Source organism: Camellia sinensis, chromosome 4 (genome assembly GCF_055761805.1).
Source record: "Camellia sinensis isolate YWXY chromosome 4, ASM5576180v1, whole genome shotgun sequence".
Lineage (NCBI taxonomy): Eukaryota > Viridiplantae > Streptophyta > Magnoliopsida > Ericales > Theaceae > Camellia > Camellia sinensis.
Window position 1 is genome coordinate 71,615,761 of NC_138964.1, and position 18,341 is coordinate 71,634,101.

At 41.9% G+C, this 18,341-nt stretch overlaps 1 protein-coding gene across 1 annotated transcript; it reads right to left on the reverse strand.

The window, feature by feature from the left end:
- Positions 1 to 530: 530 nt before the first annotated feature.
- On the reverse strand, positions 531 to 4,144 carry LOC145823834 (uncharacterized). The gene is made up of 4 exons (XM_082923360.1): positions 1,953 to 4,144; positions 1,571 to 1,867; positions 1,381 to 1,468; positions 531 to 1,271 (listed from the first exon to the last, which is right to left on the reverse strand). The coding sequence occupies exons 1-4, from the start codon at positions 4,142 to 4,144 to the stop codon at positions 531 to 533; spliced, it is 3,318 nt and encodes a 1,105-aa protein (XP_082779486.1).
- Positions 4,145 to 18,341: the final 14,197 nt, after the last annotated feature.

Consider the following 18,341-nt stretch of genomic DNA (forward strand, 5'->3'; position numbering starts at 1 on the left):
AAGATATGATGTGTAAGATATGTGAAGAAGAAATGTAAAAAGTAAAAGACATGTTCACTCACAAATATAAAATGTGTATAATACCTCGCGGTCAAAGGAACCCAATGACTCATCATCGTTGTCATCCTCACTCTCTGAAGGGTTATACTCAACATCATTATCTACCTCAACCCTAATTCCCTTTTCCCTTGCAGTTGCACATTTGGGTTGAACCACACTCCCTAAAGAATTTGTAATATTCTTCACTCCAAGATTATTCATTACCTCACAATTCTCCTTGATTCGCTTATTTCTTTGTTTCTCGTATTCTGTTAGCTTCTTGGTTCTCAAATCACCTGGTTTCAGCCATTGTTTTTTGCCTCGGACCATTTCTACAACTATATAACATAATTCAACTTTAATTGAAAAATATAGACAATGTCATCATTCACCATTACATAAAAGAAGAAAAAGAAAGTAACATAATCATATAAAATAAAAATTACATTAATTAATAATATATGTTCGAAAATAAAGTGATCTACTAAAAATTACATATCATAATCCATATCAGGATCCATATCAACATCAGGAATGTTATGTTCTTCATCTCTTTCATCATTTCTATTCTCTTCCATTATCGCATTTGATGACCCTACTTCCGAAATAACATTGAATTCAACATCATCCCTACAATATCGAACAATTGGGTCAATGTCAATTGGAACAACATTAGTAATGTTTTCTTGTTGGAACACATCATTATTTTCTAAAGGATCCAATAATTCTCCATCACTAGTGTCTAGAACATCAAAGACACCCCTATGTTGCACCCTTTGTACGACATTCCAAGGCTCACCCAATTTGGTATCATTCAGATAGAAGACTTGCTTAGCTTGACTAGGTAGGATAAATGGGTCAGATTGGTACCACCGACTTGTGACGTCAATGCTTGTGCAATATGTATCAAGTCGTATTGTTCTGTTTCTACCAGTGTTACCGGTGTTGTACCATTCACACTGGAACAAAACAACCTTTTTGCCACATATGTAGTCAAATTCCAAAACCTTGCACAAGTGACCGTAAAAGTCATGCAATTTTCCTTCATGATCCCCGTGTGTAAGCACACCACTATTCTGACTCGTACGACGGTTGTCTAGATCACGAGTATGGAACCGACTGCTATTGATTATGCAACCTGAGTACTCCTGCACTAGCAAATTAGGACCATTTGCTAATGACCACAATTCATCAGTTGCCTCTAATGACTCTTCCATTCTCAATGTATTTATCTACAATTACATGTAACAAACAATAAGTAAATAATTTATGAATGACGACATTTTATAAAAATTTAATTTTGTTGAAGTTGTAAATGTTGAAGAATTATAAATATTTTACCCTCTCTTTGAACCACTTGGGAAATTCTTGTCGTTGTATGTGGGTTATGTCATGTCTAGCTTGAGTTTGTAATAGATTTTTGTGTTCCCTACTCAAAAAAAAAAAAGAAAAAAAAAGTGATTGCTATGTAGTTCGACAAATAAAAAAGCTAAGCATAAACATAATTCAATGAAACACATACTCCAAATACTTTTCAATCTCCGGGCTATTGTACAACACAAACCAATGAGCAATATCACGAATTTCTTGAGACATTTCAGCATCTCGTGTGATTAGACCAATTGGACGTGCAGTTTCTGTGAATACTGTTAACCCTTGTTGACGTTCACCGCGATCTTCATTCCGTTCTGGTCGATTATGCACGGTTTCAATCCCATCAACATACATTGAACAAAAAGTAATGCACTCTTTGACAATGTAAGCCTCGGCAATTGAACCTTTTGGTCGAGCTCGGTTGGTCACATATTTTTTTAATGCTCCCATAAACCTTCAAGAGAGAACGAATTAGGAGTATAATTACATATGTGACACACTTACGTAAATCTCATTTACAAGTATAAGTGTAAAAATACCTTTCAATTGGGTACATCCATCGATATTGTACGGGTCCTCCAAGAATAGCCTCACAGTGGATCATCACATCGAAGAAGGCTGGAGGAAAGATCTTTTCAAGCTTGCATAAAATGTGTATTATACGTTCCTCTAATTTCTCTAGTTCTCTCCGCCTTAGTGTCCTAGAGCATAAGTCTTGGAAGAAATTGCCTAACTCAAAAAGTGTTGTGCTAATTTCTTTATCCACGTAACCACGCATTCCGATGGGAAGAATTCTTTGTATTAGTACATGGCAGTCGTGGCTTTTTAGGCCTGTTAGTCTACCATTTCTTGCATTCACTGATTTGGATATGTTTGCCGCATACCCATCTGGATACTTGACAGTTTTTAAAAATTCAAAGAAACCCTCCCTCTCTGCAGGTGTCAATGAAAAGATTGCTCGAGGCTTGACATATGATCCATCGGGTCGTTGTGTTAGCCATAGCTCTTTCCTTATATCCATATCTTCCAAGTCTAATCGTGCTTTCTCTGTGTCCTTGTTCTTTCCATCAATGCCTAACATAGTTCCGAAAACATTTTCACTAAAATTTTTCTCCACATGCATGACATCAATATTGTGTCGAAGTTTTCGCTTCTTCCAATAGGGTAACTCATACAAGATGCTTACCTTTGTCCAATTAGGTGCTTGACGGGGCCTTTTTCTATTACTTGGATGCTTTCCATATATGACATCTGTCACGTTGTCCAACTGGTCTTGTATCTTTTCCGCCGGCAACTCCAAAGATCTCTTCCGTTTCTCAATCTTACCATTGTAAGCCCTACTCTTTCGCCTTTCTGGGTGGTTCTCAGGCAAGTAACATCGATGGTTAGTGTACCCCGTCTTACTTCTCAGAGATTGAAAATACGGTTCATCATTGCAAGTGTAACAAGAATAATGACCCTTTGTTCTCCACCCAGATATGTCACCAAATGCAGGCCAATCATGTATTGTCCACAACAAAGCTGCATGCATTCGAAAAGTCTCATTGGTGGAGGCGTCGTAAGTCAATGCACCATTTGTCCATAAATCATTCAACTCATCTACCAATGGTCGCATGTAGACGTCAATATCAATCCCTAGTTGCGATTCTCCAGGAATAAGGAATGACATCAAAGAAAATGGATCCTTCATAACCAACCAAGGTGGCAAGTTGTATGGAATGAGTATGACGGGCCACAAACTATAAGAGTTGTTCATGTTCCCAAAAGGGTTAAACCCATCAACGGCCAACCCTAGCCTTACATTTCGAGGCTCCAAGGCAAACTCGGGATGTTGTGCATCAAATTCCTTCCACTCATCACTGTCAGCAGGATGCCTCAATATCTCGTCGTCCACTCGTTTGTCTTTGTACCATCTCATGTCCTCAGCACTCTTCCTTGACATGTACAATCTTTTCAACCTTGGTGTCAAAGGGAAGTACCGCAATACTTTATGAGGGATCTTCTTACCCCTTCCACGATTGATCTTGTATCTAGATGTCTTACACGTCGGACATTTATCTAGTGTTGCATTCTCCTTCCAAAATAATACACAATCATTTATGCAAGCATGAATGAGCTCATATGACAAGCCCAAGTCACGTAGTATTTTCTTAGCTTCATAAGTTGACTTTGGAACCAAATTTTCTTTCGGTAAAAGTCTACTTAAAAACTCTAGCATCATATCAACTGACTTATTGCTCCAATGATTTGTTACCTTCATATTAAGCACCTCAATCACAAACTTTAACAAAGTATAATTTGTACAATTTGGGAACAGCTCACGCTTGGCATCAGTCAACAATTGATCAAAAGTTCTCACTTCCTCCCTTTGGGTTGTATCAGTCGATTCCCCTCTTATTCGATCTTCTACTAAGGCGTCAATACCACCTACAATTTCATCACCATCAAGTCGCATCTCATCATCATGGTAAGCCTCGTTTGAAACACGGGGTTCCCCGTGCTGGTGCCATACAGTGTAAGTTTGCATAATCCCATATTGGAGCAAATGAATTTCCACATTTTGAAGATTTTGTCTACAAACATTCACACACTTCATACATGGGCACAACAGATTACCAATATGGTCTAAAACCCCCATTGCAAATTGAAGAAATAACTTGACCCCATCATTATATGGTTTACTCATCCTTCCATTAGCCGTCCTACCTAGGGCAATCCAACTTTTATCCATGTCTGATCACAAATGAAAGATTAGGAACAATATAGTATAATGTAGACTTGTGTATTTATGAACTAATTAAATTGAAAAATTCAATAACAACTTCAACAAATAGATGTCCAGATCTTTAATGAAGATTCTTATACAAGTTCTAATGTTATATGCAAGTAAGGAATAAAAACTAACAAAAATGGTCATTATTGATTTTAACATTCTAACACCACCATGAACAACAAATCGTTAAAAAAAAAAAAATAATCGCACATAATGTATATTATACATTGAGTTATATTCAACAAATCATTAAAAATAAAAAATAATGGCACATGAATCTGTGTGTATGCATTGAGTTATATTTAACTATTGAGTAATATTCAACAAATCATTAAAAAAAAATAATGGCACATGAATCTGTGTGTATACATTGAGTTATATTCAACTATTGAGTTATATTCAACAAATCATTAAAAAAAAAATAATAGCACTTGAATTTGTGTGTATACATTGAGTTACATTCAACTATTGAGTTATATTCAATAAATCATTAAAAAAAAAATAATAATGACACATGATGTATATTATATATACATTGAGTTATATTCAACTATTAAGTTATATTCAACAAATCATTAAAAAATATATATATAATGGCACATGATGTATAGTATATATATTGGCGTCCATCCATCTCCTTGGGATTATATGATCCAAGCTTGTACTATTTTCCACTTAGCCTCTTATATCCCTAAGTTTCAAATGCATTTCATGACAAATTAGGCACTCTATAACTGATGTAGAGATGCGTATGAAATGAACGAAAAACACAAAGAAAACAAGAATAATATTTTATATATTTCTCTGAATTTTATTACTAAAAAGATAATTACTTAATCTCAAAATCTTACATCCCAATTTATAATAAAAAAGAAAATCATAACTGTGTCAATAACTTCAATATTGGGGTAAATGGAATGCATCATATGTCATGCAATTCAAATAACTACTTGAACAGCAAAGGTCTTTTTCTTCTCATGTGGTTTATAATCATACAAATCTTAAATGTTCAGTCATTACCAAAACTCCGATTCGAATTACAATCAGAAAGTATACAAAAAAGTAACTAAAGAAAGAATTAGGATGGAGAAATTAAACCTAAATCTTTCCCCTCCAGAAACAATACTTTAATTTACTTTCACAGTATCTTAATCAAATTACAAGGTTCATATCTTAATCAAATTATAAGGTTCATATTCAGAATCTAATTATATTCAGAATCTAATTATAAATAAAATAGAGCAGGATATATATATATATATATATATATTATATCTATAACAATATCATGTATACAGAAGACAGAGTAGCAAAAGAAAAGATAAAAACAGGGAGCATCAAGAGAAAAGAGCAACGAGAGAGAGAGAGACTAACAGATCACCGGCGGTGAGAAGAGGAGATGAGATCGGCAAGGGAAGGAGACGCTAGATCGGAACAGCAGCGAGGGGCGGTGAGGCGAGGAGAAGATAACAGATCAGCGGCGGTGAGGAGAGGGTGACGGCGGTGAGGAGAGTGAGCCGATCGGTGCTGAATCTGTGCCTGAATCGATGAGGAGAATGAGCAGCGGCGTCGTCTCTGTGTGTGTGTGTGTGTGAGTGAGAAATAGGTCTGAACCGATAAATTATTGGGTGTGTTTGAGGCGCCAAAACATTTTTATTTCCCTCTAAAATATTTAGTGACTAAATTATTTATTGGTGACAAAATTATTTCCTCATCAAAGATAAAAATATTGACCACAAAAATCGTTTTGTCACTAAATGATATTAAAATATTAAAAATTATTGGTGACAAAAATATATTTGTCATTAATAATTTTATAATTGGTGACAAATTTTTTCGTCACCAAAAGTCTCAAAATTTTGGCACCCTTCCAAGATATTAGTGGGAAAATATTTGGTGACAAAAAAATATAAATAATGACGAAAAATAATTTCGTCACCTAATTTTTTTATTATGATTTATATTGGTGACGAAATTTTATTTTTGTCTCCAAAAATGGTACATTTGGAGACGAAATATGATTTTCCTCATTAAAAGATACGTATTTCGTGACAAAAAAAAATTTCGTCATTAGTTTTCGTCTCTAAAGACTATTTTTGTTGTAGTGTCGGCCCGCTATTGGGAGTGCTTTAATCTGGTAGATGCTGTTTGCAATGACTCCATGCCCATCACTGCCTTTAAGATGGGATTGCATCCAGATAGCCCTCTCCGCATTTCATTAACCGGGCGGCCCTCCAAAATCGTCTGGGCATTAATGAAGAAGGTCGAAGAGTACTGCAAAGTTGAAGACGATGCCCTGCGGGTTAAAATCGGACATCAAACCGTTGAGGTGGCCACGTCGGGAATTGTGCAGCCAATTAACGCCGTGCTATCAAAAAGCCTAGAGCAGCAGAGTTAACCTAAACAAGATAAAAGACGTGATACACGCCGATCAAACGATCATTTGTTCACATCGAGCTAATGAACAGTATCAAGTGGATAACAGGTGCACAAGGTGCTCAGGCAAGAAATATACAGAGCTAGCAGAGCTGATCAAATAGATCCCGCCGAAAATACAACATCTTCCTTTCTTCAAGTGGCTGCCCAAAATGACGGGACCTTCTGATGCGAGAAGAAAAGATAAACGGTGCGAATATCATAAAGACCATGGTCATAACACCGATAGTTGTTATTCATTGAAAGAGCACCTAGAAAAATTGGTACAAGATGGCCGTCTTACGCAATACCTCCGAAAGAACAATTCAACAAATACAGTAACCATCCGGCCACAGTCACCCCCTTTGGGTGTAATTCATATGATATACAGCCTACCGGTGTCGTCCGACGTACAAACAATCCAGTTTCAGTCAAGCCCACAAAGCCCTATCACGCTAGCAAAACGGCCCCTTGACACTGGAAGGATCAGTTTCGATGATAGTGATTTAGCTGGAATAACCCTCCCCAACATTTATCCCCTCATCATCAAGCTACGCATCAACAAATTCGCCGTTGAGCATGTTCTCATTGACCAGGGCAGCACTTCAGAAATAATGTATTACAAAACTTTCATCAAACCTGGCTTTACCGACTCGGACCTGTCCCCGGCGGATTATCCGCTATTCAGCTTCAATGCTAACCCGAAGTACCATCTCGGCAAAATCACGCTACCCGTACGGGCCAGCAGCAGATCAGTGGATGTGGAATTTTTGGTTGTCAAGCTTCCTTCGCTGTATAATCTCATCATGGATAGAGCTTGGTTGCATATGATGCAAGTCGTGCCAAGCACTTACCACCAACTACTTCGTTTTCTGATTGAATACGGAATTGAACAAATCCACGACTCTCAGAAATCGGCGCCGACATGCTATCTTCTGGCTACAAAGAGACCAAGGAAGGTGGAAGTGCATTCCATTGAGATACCGGATAGGGAGAGCTTCGAAGACATTAGGAGGATTCCAAGCGAAAAGCCAACTGAAGCCCTGCATCGGGTCGATATGGACAAGTGTCCTGAGAAGTTCTTCATGATCGGCACTTTTTTGGATACAGTTGAATGGCAAGAGTTGGTATCCTTCTTACTCGACAATATTGATGTATTTGTATGGTCCCCATATGAGATGCCAGGAGTGGATCCATCAGTGACCCAACACCGCTTACACGTTGATTCGAAATGTAAGCCAATTATTTAGAGAAGTCGGCGGTCAGTCGCAGAGCATACTTTGGCCATTGTTGAAGAAGTAGATCGGTTACTTGACGTTGGGGCAATTCGAGAAGTAACCAATCCTACATGGTTGTCCAATACTGTGGTCGTCAAGAAGAAGAATGGCTCTTGGCTTTTCTGTGTGGATTTCATGGACTTTAACAAGGCTTGTCACAAAGGCTGTTTTTCCTTGCCCAGAATAGACCAATTTGTAGACGCAACGACAAATCATCAACGCATGAGCTTCTTGGACGCCTACAGGGGCTATCATCAAATTGCCTTGCATCCAGAGGGTCAAGAGAAAACCGCTTTCCTCACCCCAAGAGGGACCTATTACTACAAGGTCATGTCTTTTGGGCTGAAGAATGCGGGGGCAACTTATCAGAGACTAGTGACTGCAATGTTCAAGGAACTACTCGGCCGTACTATGGAAGTATACATCGACAATATGGTGGTCAAATCCAAGGAAAAGCACTCTCATCTAACCGATCTGGCAGAGACATTTGGCATCCTTCAAAAGTACAAAATAAAGCTGAACGCCTCGAAGTGTGCTTTCGGCATTGGATCCAGCAAATTCCTTGGCTACATCGTTAACAATCATGGAATCGAAGCCAACCTGAAGCAAGTAATGGTGATTCTAGAGCTTGGCTCCCCTCAGTCAGTGAAATAGGTTTAGAAGCTAATGGGAATGGCCGCTGCACTCAACAGGTTTATTAGCCATTCCACAGACCGTTGCCGACAATTCTTTCACACAGTTCGGCAAGGTAGGGCATTTGACTGGACACCTGAATTCCAGGCCACTTTGGACGGATTAAAATCCTATCTCCGATCAGTACCACACTTGGCAACACCTGCAGTAGGCGATCCCCTCATTTTGTATCTAGCGGTATCCGACTGGGCGGTCAACGCCATATTGATAAAGGAAGATCTTGGGGAGCAGCGACTGGTTTACTATATGAGCAAAGCAATGGCCAACACCGAAACACGTTACCTTCCATTGGAGAAACTTATCCTTGCCCTCGTCATGGCTGCAAGAAAATTGATGCATTACTTTCAGGGGCACACTATTGGGGTGCTAATGAATTATCCCCTTCGGTCGGCACTCTGCAGTGCGGAAGCATTGGGGTGCATTTCGAAATAGGCTCTGGAACTCGGCTAGTATGATATCCAGTTTTTACCCAGAACTTCCATCAAGGGACAAGTATTCGCCGACGTTGTTGCTGAATTGACAAGATCCCTCGCCGATTTTAAATTTGATCAATTGTAAACCCAACCCAACTAGGGAATGTATGTTGGTGATGTTTGGCAGATGTATTGCGACGAGTCTTCCAACCAGTGTCGCAGTGGCGCCGGTGTAGTAATCATGATCCTCGAAGGGGCAATAAGCAAATAGGCTGTGAAATTGGGCTTCGATGCATTGAACAATAAGACCGAATACGAAGCATTGTTAACCAGCCTGCGAAATGCACTTCACCTTGGTGCGCGACATTTGCTTGTTTTCTATGACTTAAAACTAGTAATCAACCAGTTGAAAGGGAAATATGCAACCAAAAATGACCGCATGACAGCCTATATGAAAATGACAAATTCTTTGCTCATGAAATTTGATCATAGCGAACTGAATCAAATAACCAGGGATCAGAACATGCATGCAGATGCCTTGGCTTACTTAGCTTTTGCCATCAATTCAGAAATTAAGTATACAATTGAAGTTGGGTTCATCCTTGAGCCAAGTATTGCCTCTTCAAAATTAGTTCATGCCAATGTTGTTGAACCGAGTCCAAGTTGGATGGATCCTATCGCTGCATTCCTATCTTCAGATCTGCTCCCGATGGATAGGAAAGAAGCACATAAACTGCGAAACAAAGCCCTCCAATACTACTTGGATCTGCTGGGGAAGCTCTACAAAAAATCTCTCTGGGCCGTACTTAGAATGTTTTCACCTGAATAAAGTTGAAGAACTTTTGTTTGAAATACATGAAGGCAGTTGTGGTGCCCACTCGGGCGGATGTTCTCTGGCCCACAAAGCCATAACTTAGGGGTACTATTGGCCGACCATGTGAACTGATGCCGAATGTTATGTCAAGAAGTGCGAGCAATGCCAGAAGTTTTCCCCCTTGACTTATCTTCTTGTTGACGAGTTAAACTCTATCACTAGTCTGTGGTTGTTTGCTCAATGGGGGCTCGATATCATTGGACCATTGCTATAGGCCCCCGGCAACAAGTGATTCTTAATTGTCGCGACGGATTATTTCACAAAATGGGTCATAGTAGAAGCACCGACACATATTTGAGATTCCGATATTAAGCGTTTTGTATGGAGAAACATCATAACGAGATTCGGCATACCTCGAGCACTTGTTTCAAACAACGGTACCCAGTTTGATTGTGGCGTGTATCGAGAATTGTGCAACACTTACAGTATATGGCTCTACTTTTCTTCGTTGGCTTACCCTCAAAGCAATGGTCAAGCGGAGGCCACCAACAAGGTTATTCTGGATGGCATCAAGAAAAGGCTGGAGAAAGCTAAAGGCTGATAGGTCGAAGAATTGCCAAGCGTGCTGTGGGCTCATCACATTACTCCAAGGCGATCCACTGGGAAAACGCCGTTTGCTCTATACTTCGGAACTCAGGCAATCATTTCCCTGGAGATCGGCCTTCGAACCTTGAAATCAAAAGTTTTTGACATGGGCCGAAATGACATGATGTTGGCCTTGGATTTGACTCTGATTGAAGAATGTCGAGACCGTGCCCTTGCTTCCATGGCACGGAACTAGCAACAACTTGCTAAATCATATAATCAGCGTGTTCAATTACGCCGTTATACACTAGGAGAATTGGTCCTCAAGAGAGTGCTACTCGCTACTAGGACTCCCTCCGACGGAAAATTGGGTCCCAACTGGGACGGCCCCTATCAGATTGACTCAATCGTAGGGGCAGGGGCATATCGGCTCAAAGACATGGATGGAAGAAGGTTGCCGTGTCCGTGGAATTCCACACACTTCTGTAAATTTTATCATTAACTTGTATGGCAAGACAACTTGTTTTGATTTTTCGCCATGTACAGGTTTCGTTTTTAATAGAATGTCCTCTTTTGCCCAGTTAGTTGTTTGTCAAAAAGCCTCTGAATTCGGAGTGCCCTTCGTGGACATCACAACTGGCCAAGAGAATAAGCCTCTGAATTCGGAGCGCCCTTCATGGACATCGCAATTGGCCAAGACAATAAGCCTCCGAATTCGGAGCGCCCTTCGTGGACATCACGATTGGCCAAGAATGAGCCTCCGAATTCGGAGCACCCTTCGTGGACATCACGATTGGCTAGGAGAATAAGCCACCAAATTCGAAGCACCCTTCATGGACATCACGATTGGCTAGGAGAATAAGCCTCCAAATTCGAAGCACCCTTCGTGGAAATCACGTTTGGGCCGAATAAGTCTCTGAATTCGGAGCGCCCTTCGTGGACATCGCGATTGGCTGACAATGAGCCTCCAAATTTGGAGCACCGTTCGTGGAAATCACGATTGGCCAAGAGAATAAGCCTCCAAATTCGGAATGCCCTTCGTGGATATCACAATTGGCCAAGAGAATAAGCCTCCAAATTTGGAGCGCCCTTCGTGGAAACCACGTTTGGCCAAGGCAAAATGCCTCTAAATTTGGCGCTCTTTTCGTGAATATTATGATTGACAAGCATAAACGCAGTTGACGAAAAATGGAAGATGATCATAGCTAAATTTATAAACATAAATTGAAATAACATGCAAACATTTAAAATAATATGTTTCATTAAATTACTCGATAATACATAATTCGCTTCCAATATACGTTAGAGCCGTACAATATGTTCAGTTTTATTTGGCATCCCCCTCGTCATCGCTCTTCTTGACTTCGAAAGCAGCGAAGGGAAAATGATGACCTTGATATAACGCCAACGCCGAATCAATGCCTGCTGCCCGGAGAGCCTTGACCCACCCGTGCTTAAATCCGCGATTCTTGCATCGATAGACCTCTTTGGCAAGCTTTTCCTTAGTCTTCTCTATCGCAACTCTTCGGCCGTCATGGAAGCCTTGTTCATAAGCCCTGGTCTTTGTAGCCTCTATTGCAAACATGCTTGACGTATCTCGATCGGCAATCGCATGACTTATAAGCCGTTGGGTCACCCTTTCTTCCATAATTTTAGGTTAGCTTGGCCGGCCGACTGTGTCTCGGCAGTTTTGACCTTTCTTAGTTCACGCTCAGCCTTCTCCGCACGAGCTTCTAAGTTTCAAATGCGTTCATCCTTTTGATTTATCTCTCATCGCGAGGCACGTAGACGCATGCCGATTTCATAGGCGGTATACAGCCCTTTTACCGCTCCATGGATGCCCTCCCGAAACACTTCGAAATCAGGTTGACCGACCATTGACTACTGGACTTCTGGTGGAAAAATCTGTCGAGCAAACTCGACTGCCACATTTGGGTCATGAACAATTGAATCCGCTTCCGTCATCGGTTTGTTCCCCACAAAAACCGCAAAACTTAACGAGCGTGGTGTCACACTGGTTTCTCCTCTTGAGCGTGGTAGAGGAGAGTTGCCCGTTGCTATTTTTCCCTTCTAGGTGACCTACTTCGACGACGTGGGGATTGGCGTTTTTTATGCTCCCTTGACGTTCTACTCCCCGTGCGTGTAGGCTCGCCACCTCGATTCATCTCTGCGTCCAACTCCGCTAGTGTTCTCCCTTCTCCTTTGCTGTTGAAAAATAATCTTCTTGCCATCCACAGTCGCCCACACTGCTCTTTTGCTCCCTCAATTTATTGGCTCTGAACGCAACAATGGCCCCTCTGCCCACCCAGCACCCACCCCATTTATTCCTTACGGGTGCAGTACCCCCGAGGTGATGTCATCAATGCTAAATTTCAAAACCTTTCTCCAGATTCGATTAGGCTCTACTTGGCCAAATGTCGAGGCCTTGCGCCGATCAGGTTATGAATTTATGCATTCGCTGGGGCAAGGGCAGATTCATTAATCTAATCGGCCAAATGTCGAGGCCTTGAGCCGGCAGATTCATTAATCTAATCGGCCAAATGTCCAGGCCTGGCGACGATCATCTCATGTGCTCCAGCCACTCCATGAACTAATTGCATTTGGCGTTCCAGTTCATGCATTAGCTGGGGCAAGGACAAATTCAGTAATCTAATCAGCCAGACGTCGAGGCCTTGAGCCGATTTACTCGTTATTTTATCGAATATTCATGTACCTTTCCAAATTGTTAACTACCGATTCGTTTATTTATTTTGCGAAATGGCAAAGACAAGCATACGATGTTTAATTGATTCGGTTAATTTATCGGATGTTTAATTTACTCATATGTCGTAGAAAGAAAAGCATAAGGAATTTTCATTAACAAATTAAAGACAAATAGTATATGCATTAAATTGAAAAGCATAGGAAATACTCATTAATAAATTGAGTACAGATAGTAATCATTTTACACATGAAAATACCTTACATTTACACTTCCAGCCGAAGTAAAGAAATGAAAATCTACTAACAAAAACTATGCATCTAATATGCCTAACAAAAATCAAAATATCACCCTAATCAATCTTCAGGGTCAAACTCCAGCGGCTCAACGTCCACTTGCTTGTATGGAATCGGCTGCGCCAATGTCACATTTGCGTCCTTCCCAGCTTGGAACGCTTTGGAAATCTTGGAGCCGGCTATTTCCTTTGCCTGCCTCAACTCTTCCAAATCAGCTTCCAGCTTGGCGATCACCTCCTTGGCTAACTTGAGCGCGTCCTCGTTCGCTTTTGCCCTCTCTTCGGCGGCCAACCTTAGTTGGTCGGAATTCCATGCGCTCTTAACTTCGGAGTCAGCTCTCGCACGTTCCTCCGCCACTTTCACTGCCTCGGAATCGGCACTTTGAGAGGCTTCCACAGCCTTGCTCTTTTCATTTTCAATTTCGGCTTTTAGCAAGCTGATCTGTTTTATAATGTCATGTTGAAGGCAGCCGATTTTGGCTATCCTTGCCATCGTTTGCAAAACAAGGAAATAAAGTTACAAAAATAAAATAATATATATATATATATATATGTAGGCGAAAGACTGCATATAAGGCAAGTAATGTACCAATAAGGCCGATTAAGCGGCAAGTGCAATTGACAGTAGATTTGGCTCTACCCGAAATGTGGCTCTGTCAACCAGCAAGGAAATTGGGGAGGCCATGCTCATGGCCACAACTGGGTCCTTCAAGCCGACACATCAAAGCCAATTGGCATATTCCTTATCTTTGGTTGAACAGTGAACAGAACAACCAAGTCTGATTCCTCAATGCGCGGCTGTTTATCGATTTGGTCCTCACCAGAGATGGCTTCTCGCTCGGCGGGGCGCTTTTTCCCCCATTGCTCAGCCTCCTGATCCCCCTATTCCACTTGCTCTGTTCGGTCTAAGTCGTTTCTTCCTCAATAACAGGCATAGAAGACTCAGTGACGGCAGTGGGTGGAGTTTCCGATCGGATGGCCTCGGCTCTCCTCCGGGCAGCCACCCTTTCGGCATTTTTCCTTCTAGCAAGTTGAGTGAGCGACTCCCCAGCCATGTTCTTAGGATACGTGCTGGGAAGGTCTCCTAATTCTGTAAAAATGCCTCCAAAGGAGACGTCCCCTCGGCCTGAAGTGGACGGAGGGTTGGATGAATTGAGGCCGGCTTCCTCAAAGGCCAAGTTTAAAGCTTCGTCTACTTTAGCTTCCGACTGGTTCGGCTACTTGTTCTTCCACCTGCTCCGAATCGGAGGCTTCCAAACCAATCTGCCTTAGGTTTTTGAAGTTGGGGAAGATAAGGGCCGTAAGCTGCTGTCTCGTATCTCAAAAGAATGTGGGCTGCCCTCCCTTGTTTTTGAAGGCTTGGACGACCAAAGAATTGGAGTGCGATTTTAATTTCCGTGAGTATAGCATCATCGGCTGAAACCAAAACTTTCTTCAAATCATTGCTTGCACAAATAAAATGGTAAGTACATAGAAGAAAAGCCAAATAAATATATAATAATAAAAAATAAGGAGCTATTTGACTCCCTTCCTCGTCAGTCTAGTCAAAGGTGAGGCCAACCTAGAGCAACCTTTCACAAAACGATGGTAATACCCAACTAAACCCAAGAAACTTTGGATCTCAAAGGCATTCTTAACTCACATTTCCCAAACTTAGCATGCAATTTGTTGGCTCTAAGCAACTCAAGCACAATTCACAAGTGTTCCTCCTCAGATGGTGAGTAAATCAAGATGTCATTAAGAAAGACGACCAGAAAATGATTTAAAAACTCACGGAAGATTTGGTTCATCAAATCCATAAACAAGGCCAGTGCATTGGTTATCCCAAAAGGCATCACTAGAAACTCAAAATGGCCATACTACATATGGAATGTCATTTTCTAGATATCCTCCTCCTTCACTCTTAACTGGTGATAACCCGATCTCAAGTCTATCTTAGAAAAGTAACAAGACCCATTCAACTAGCCAAACAAGTCATCCACATCAGGCAATGGGTACTTGTTGTTAACAGTTACCCGGTTCAACTTCCGGTAATCAATACAAAGTCGTAATTAGTACTTGTTTTAGCAAAGAGAGCAAGTGTTCCCCAAGTCGAAGTACTAGGGCGAATAAAGTCCTTATTTAGCAATTCTTGGAGTTGAATCTTCAACTCACTCAACTCGACAGGTGCAAATCTATATGATGCAATGGAAATCGGTGCCATGCTAGGCACTAAATCAATAAAGAACTTAATCTCATGGTGAGATGGAAAACTAGTGGGATCCTCAGGAATAACGCCCGGGTATTCACAAACTACCCTCAGCAACTCTACTTGGACCACATCACTCTTAACACCTAAGAATGTAGCAAGAAGGAGACTAAGCTCTCCCTGACCACATGGATCACACACTAGAAACAAGGCTCTACCAACTCGGTTCCCTAGGAAATAAAAACAATCACCACTCAAGGTGCACGTCATAACTCTCTGACGGTGACAGTCTATAATGGCCCAATAATATGACAAGCAATCCATGCCCAAAATGACATCAAAACTCAACATATCAATCAACAAAAAAGCAAAAGGAAGTTGGCGATCGGTAACCTTTATCTTACAACCCCGATACCCCTGGTCCAACATAACCTCACCATCAACAGGTAACTCTACCCTGAGTAGAGATGCTAATTGAGCCACTTCTAACCTCAATGCTGATGCTGATGCTAATGCAGATGAAATGAAAAGAATGCGATGTGCCAGTATCAATCAACATATTGGCAATAGAATTACACAACAAGAAGTTACCTCTCACTACTAAAGGTGCTGGAAACAAATCTGGCATGGTAACAGCATATGCACGCCCTAAAAGTCTCTGCTCTACATGCTCATCCCTTGGAGCATAAGTCTGAAACACTGATCGAGCTGAAAAAGCTCCCTGATTGGTCCTTGAGGCCCAAACTGACGGTGTAGGTTGATGGCTTTGTGTCTGCCTCGAACTAGATGCACCAGATGTGCCACCCGACTAAGAGAAAAACCTTATCACGTGCCTTGACTACCCACACTGATAACAGGTAGGCAGTTGCTCTCTCCTCTTACTTTGGCTTTGAGGACGAGCTAAAGATGGTGTAGACTACTGTTGTCCTTCTCTCTGTGGGCAAACTAAAGACTTGTGTCCAACTGACCACACTTAAAATAAGTGATCCCTCTCTAACCACCTCTCCCTGACCCAGAACTCAGAACAAGAAAAATGGATCTAGACTGTGCTCCTTGGGACTGTTGTGGAGTAGAACCCCTCTGCCTCTTGTTATCTTGAGTCTCCCCCTAAACCTCTTGATTCTTCTATCTGGAGCCCTTCATCCGCTCCTCCTCTAACTAAACCACAGTATTAAGATGAGCCACCGTCTCCACAAGGTGTCCGTAGTCCCTAATAATGGACCCAACCAATTTGAAAAGAAGCCTAATCCTTAACCTCTTCTTGAACTCAATGCAACGGCGTTCCTCCATTGCCACAAGTTCCAATGCAAACCTCAACAAATTAGTAAAGACAGCCTCAAACTCGGCCACCGGCGTGTTAAGTTGCTTGAGCTTCAAAAACTACTCTCTCAACTTCTCCCTAGCAGTGGGAGGCAGAAACTTGTCCTGGAAGGCATTGACAAAGGCCTCCAAAGTTACTCCAGTACACCCATGCGCATACTTCCACCACTGACCCGCATCTCCCTTCTACTGGAAAGATGCCAAGTGCACACTCAGCCTGTCATCCTCGATGCCAAGCATCTCAAACATTTTCACCATCTGTTCTAATGACTCATCTACCCGTACTCAGCCCCGTTTCCCCCCGACTATATAATATATATATATATATATATATCCATTTCCTTGTAATAATTTGACCCCCCACCCTAATAATTTTGACCCCCCGTCTCTCTCTCTTTCTGGCTCTCTCTCTCTCTCTATCTCTCTCTTCCCTCTACTCTGATTCACTCTCGCACCTCTCCTCCAGAGGCGACACCGCCACTGTCCGCTCCACCTCCGTCGCGATCCTCTCTCTCTTCCAGTCACCGCCACCTCCTCCGTCCCTTCCTCTCATCTTTGTCGTCCTCATCCGTCATCCATGGCCGCCGATCTCCTCAGTCGTTCGTCTTAGTCACCATCGCAGCAGATCACCATCGTCGACCTCACAAATCTGTGTTGATGATGCACGCAGCACACTCAGATGATCTCCTCCGTCGTACTCTCAGATCCGAGTCAGATCTCATCACTCTTGTATACATGTGTCTCTTTCTGTCATTTTTTTTTTTGGATAGTTGATCTATTAATGATTTTGTTGTTGATGTTAAAAATGTATTTGTCTCTATGTTGTTGATCTGTTTGATGATGTTGATGATTTTGTGTGTGTGTCTCAGATCTGTGTTCTTGAAAATGTATCTGTTATGTTGTTGTTAATGATGTTGAAACAAATTTAGGCTGGAAAATTTTCAGGGTCGGGGAAAGCCGATCCCCGTTTATGGGTGGGGGCGGGGAGGGTGATAGGTTCCCCATCGGGGATCGGGCCCGTGGCCGGGGCCGGGGCATTTTTCACCATCGGGGATCAGGGACGGGAGTGTGATCCCCGGCCCCGCCCCTCCTCGTTGCCATTCCTATTGCTTAGGATCTCCCAAAAACTCATCTGGATTACACTGGAAGAACTCCCTTTTTAGAAAAGATGGCCCTGTCTCAGCTACATGGGCCTAGACTTGATTCTCAACTCTCAGAATGACCATGGATTCCCGCAAGGCTCCAGCCATTTCACGAGCCAAAGTGCTCATGGCTTGCTGACCAACTGGTTCGGCCACATTAGCTTGACCAACTCATTCCTCTTGTGCCGAAATATCATCTGACAACGGCACTTCTTGCCGTCTAGGCCTACCACGCCAACCACCACCATGTCGACGACCTGACATCCTAATGAAGGTAAAATAAGAGATTAGCACATTTGTAAATGTCCCGTA

What these genes read in the sequence shown, in the direction of transcription:
- LOC145823834 (XM_082923360.1), bottom strand. Translation starts at nt 4,144, where the DNA reads ATGGATAAAAGTTGGATTGCCCTAGGTAGGACGGCTAATGGAAGGATG. An exon ending in TGGATGTACCCAATTGAAAG is followed by an intron (nt 1,868 to 1,952) that starts GTATTTTTACAC and finishes TCTCTCTTGAAG; the next exon opens with GTTTATGGGAGCATTAAAAA. An exon ending in CCAAGTGGTTCAAAGAGAGG is followed by an intron (nt 1,272 to 1,380) that starts GTAAAATATTTA and finishes ATGTAATTGTAG; the next exon opens with ATAAATACATTGAGAATGGA.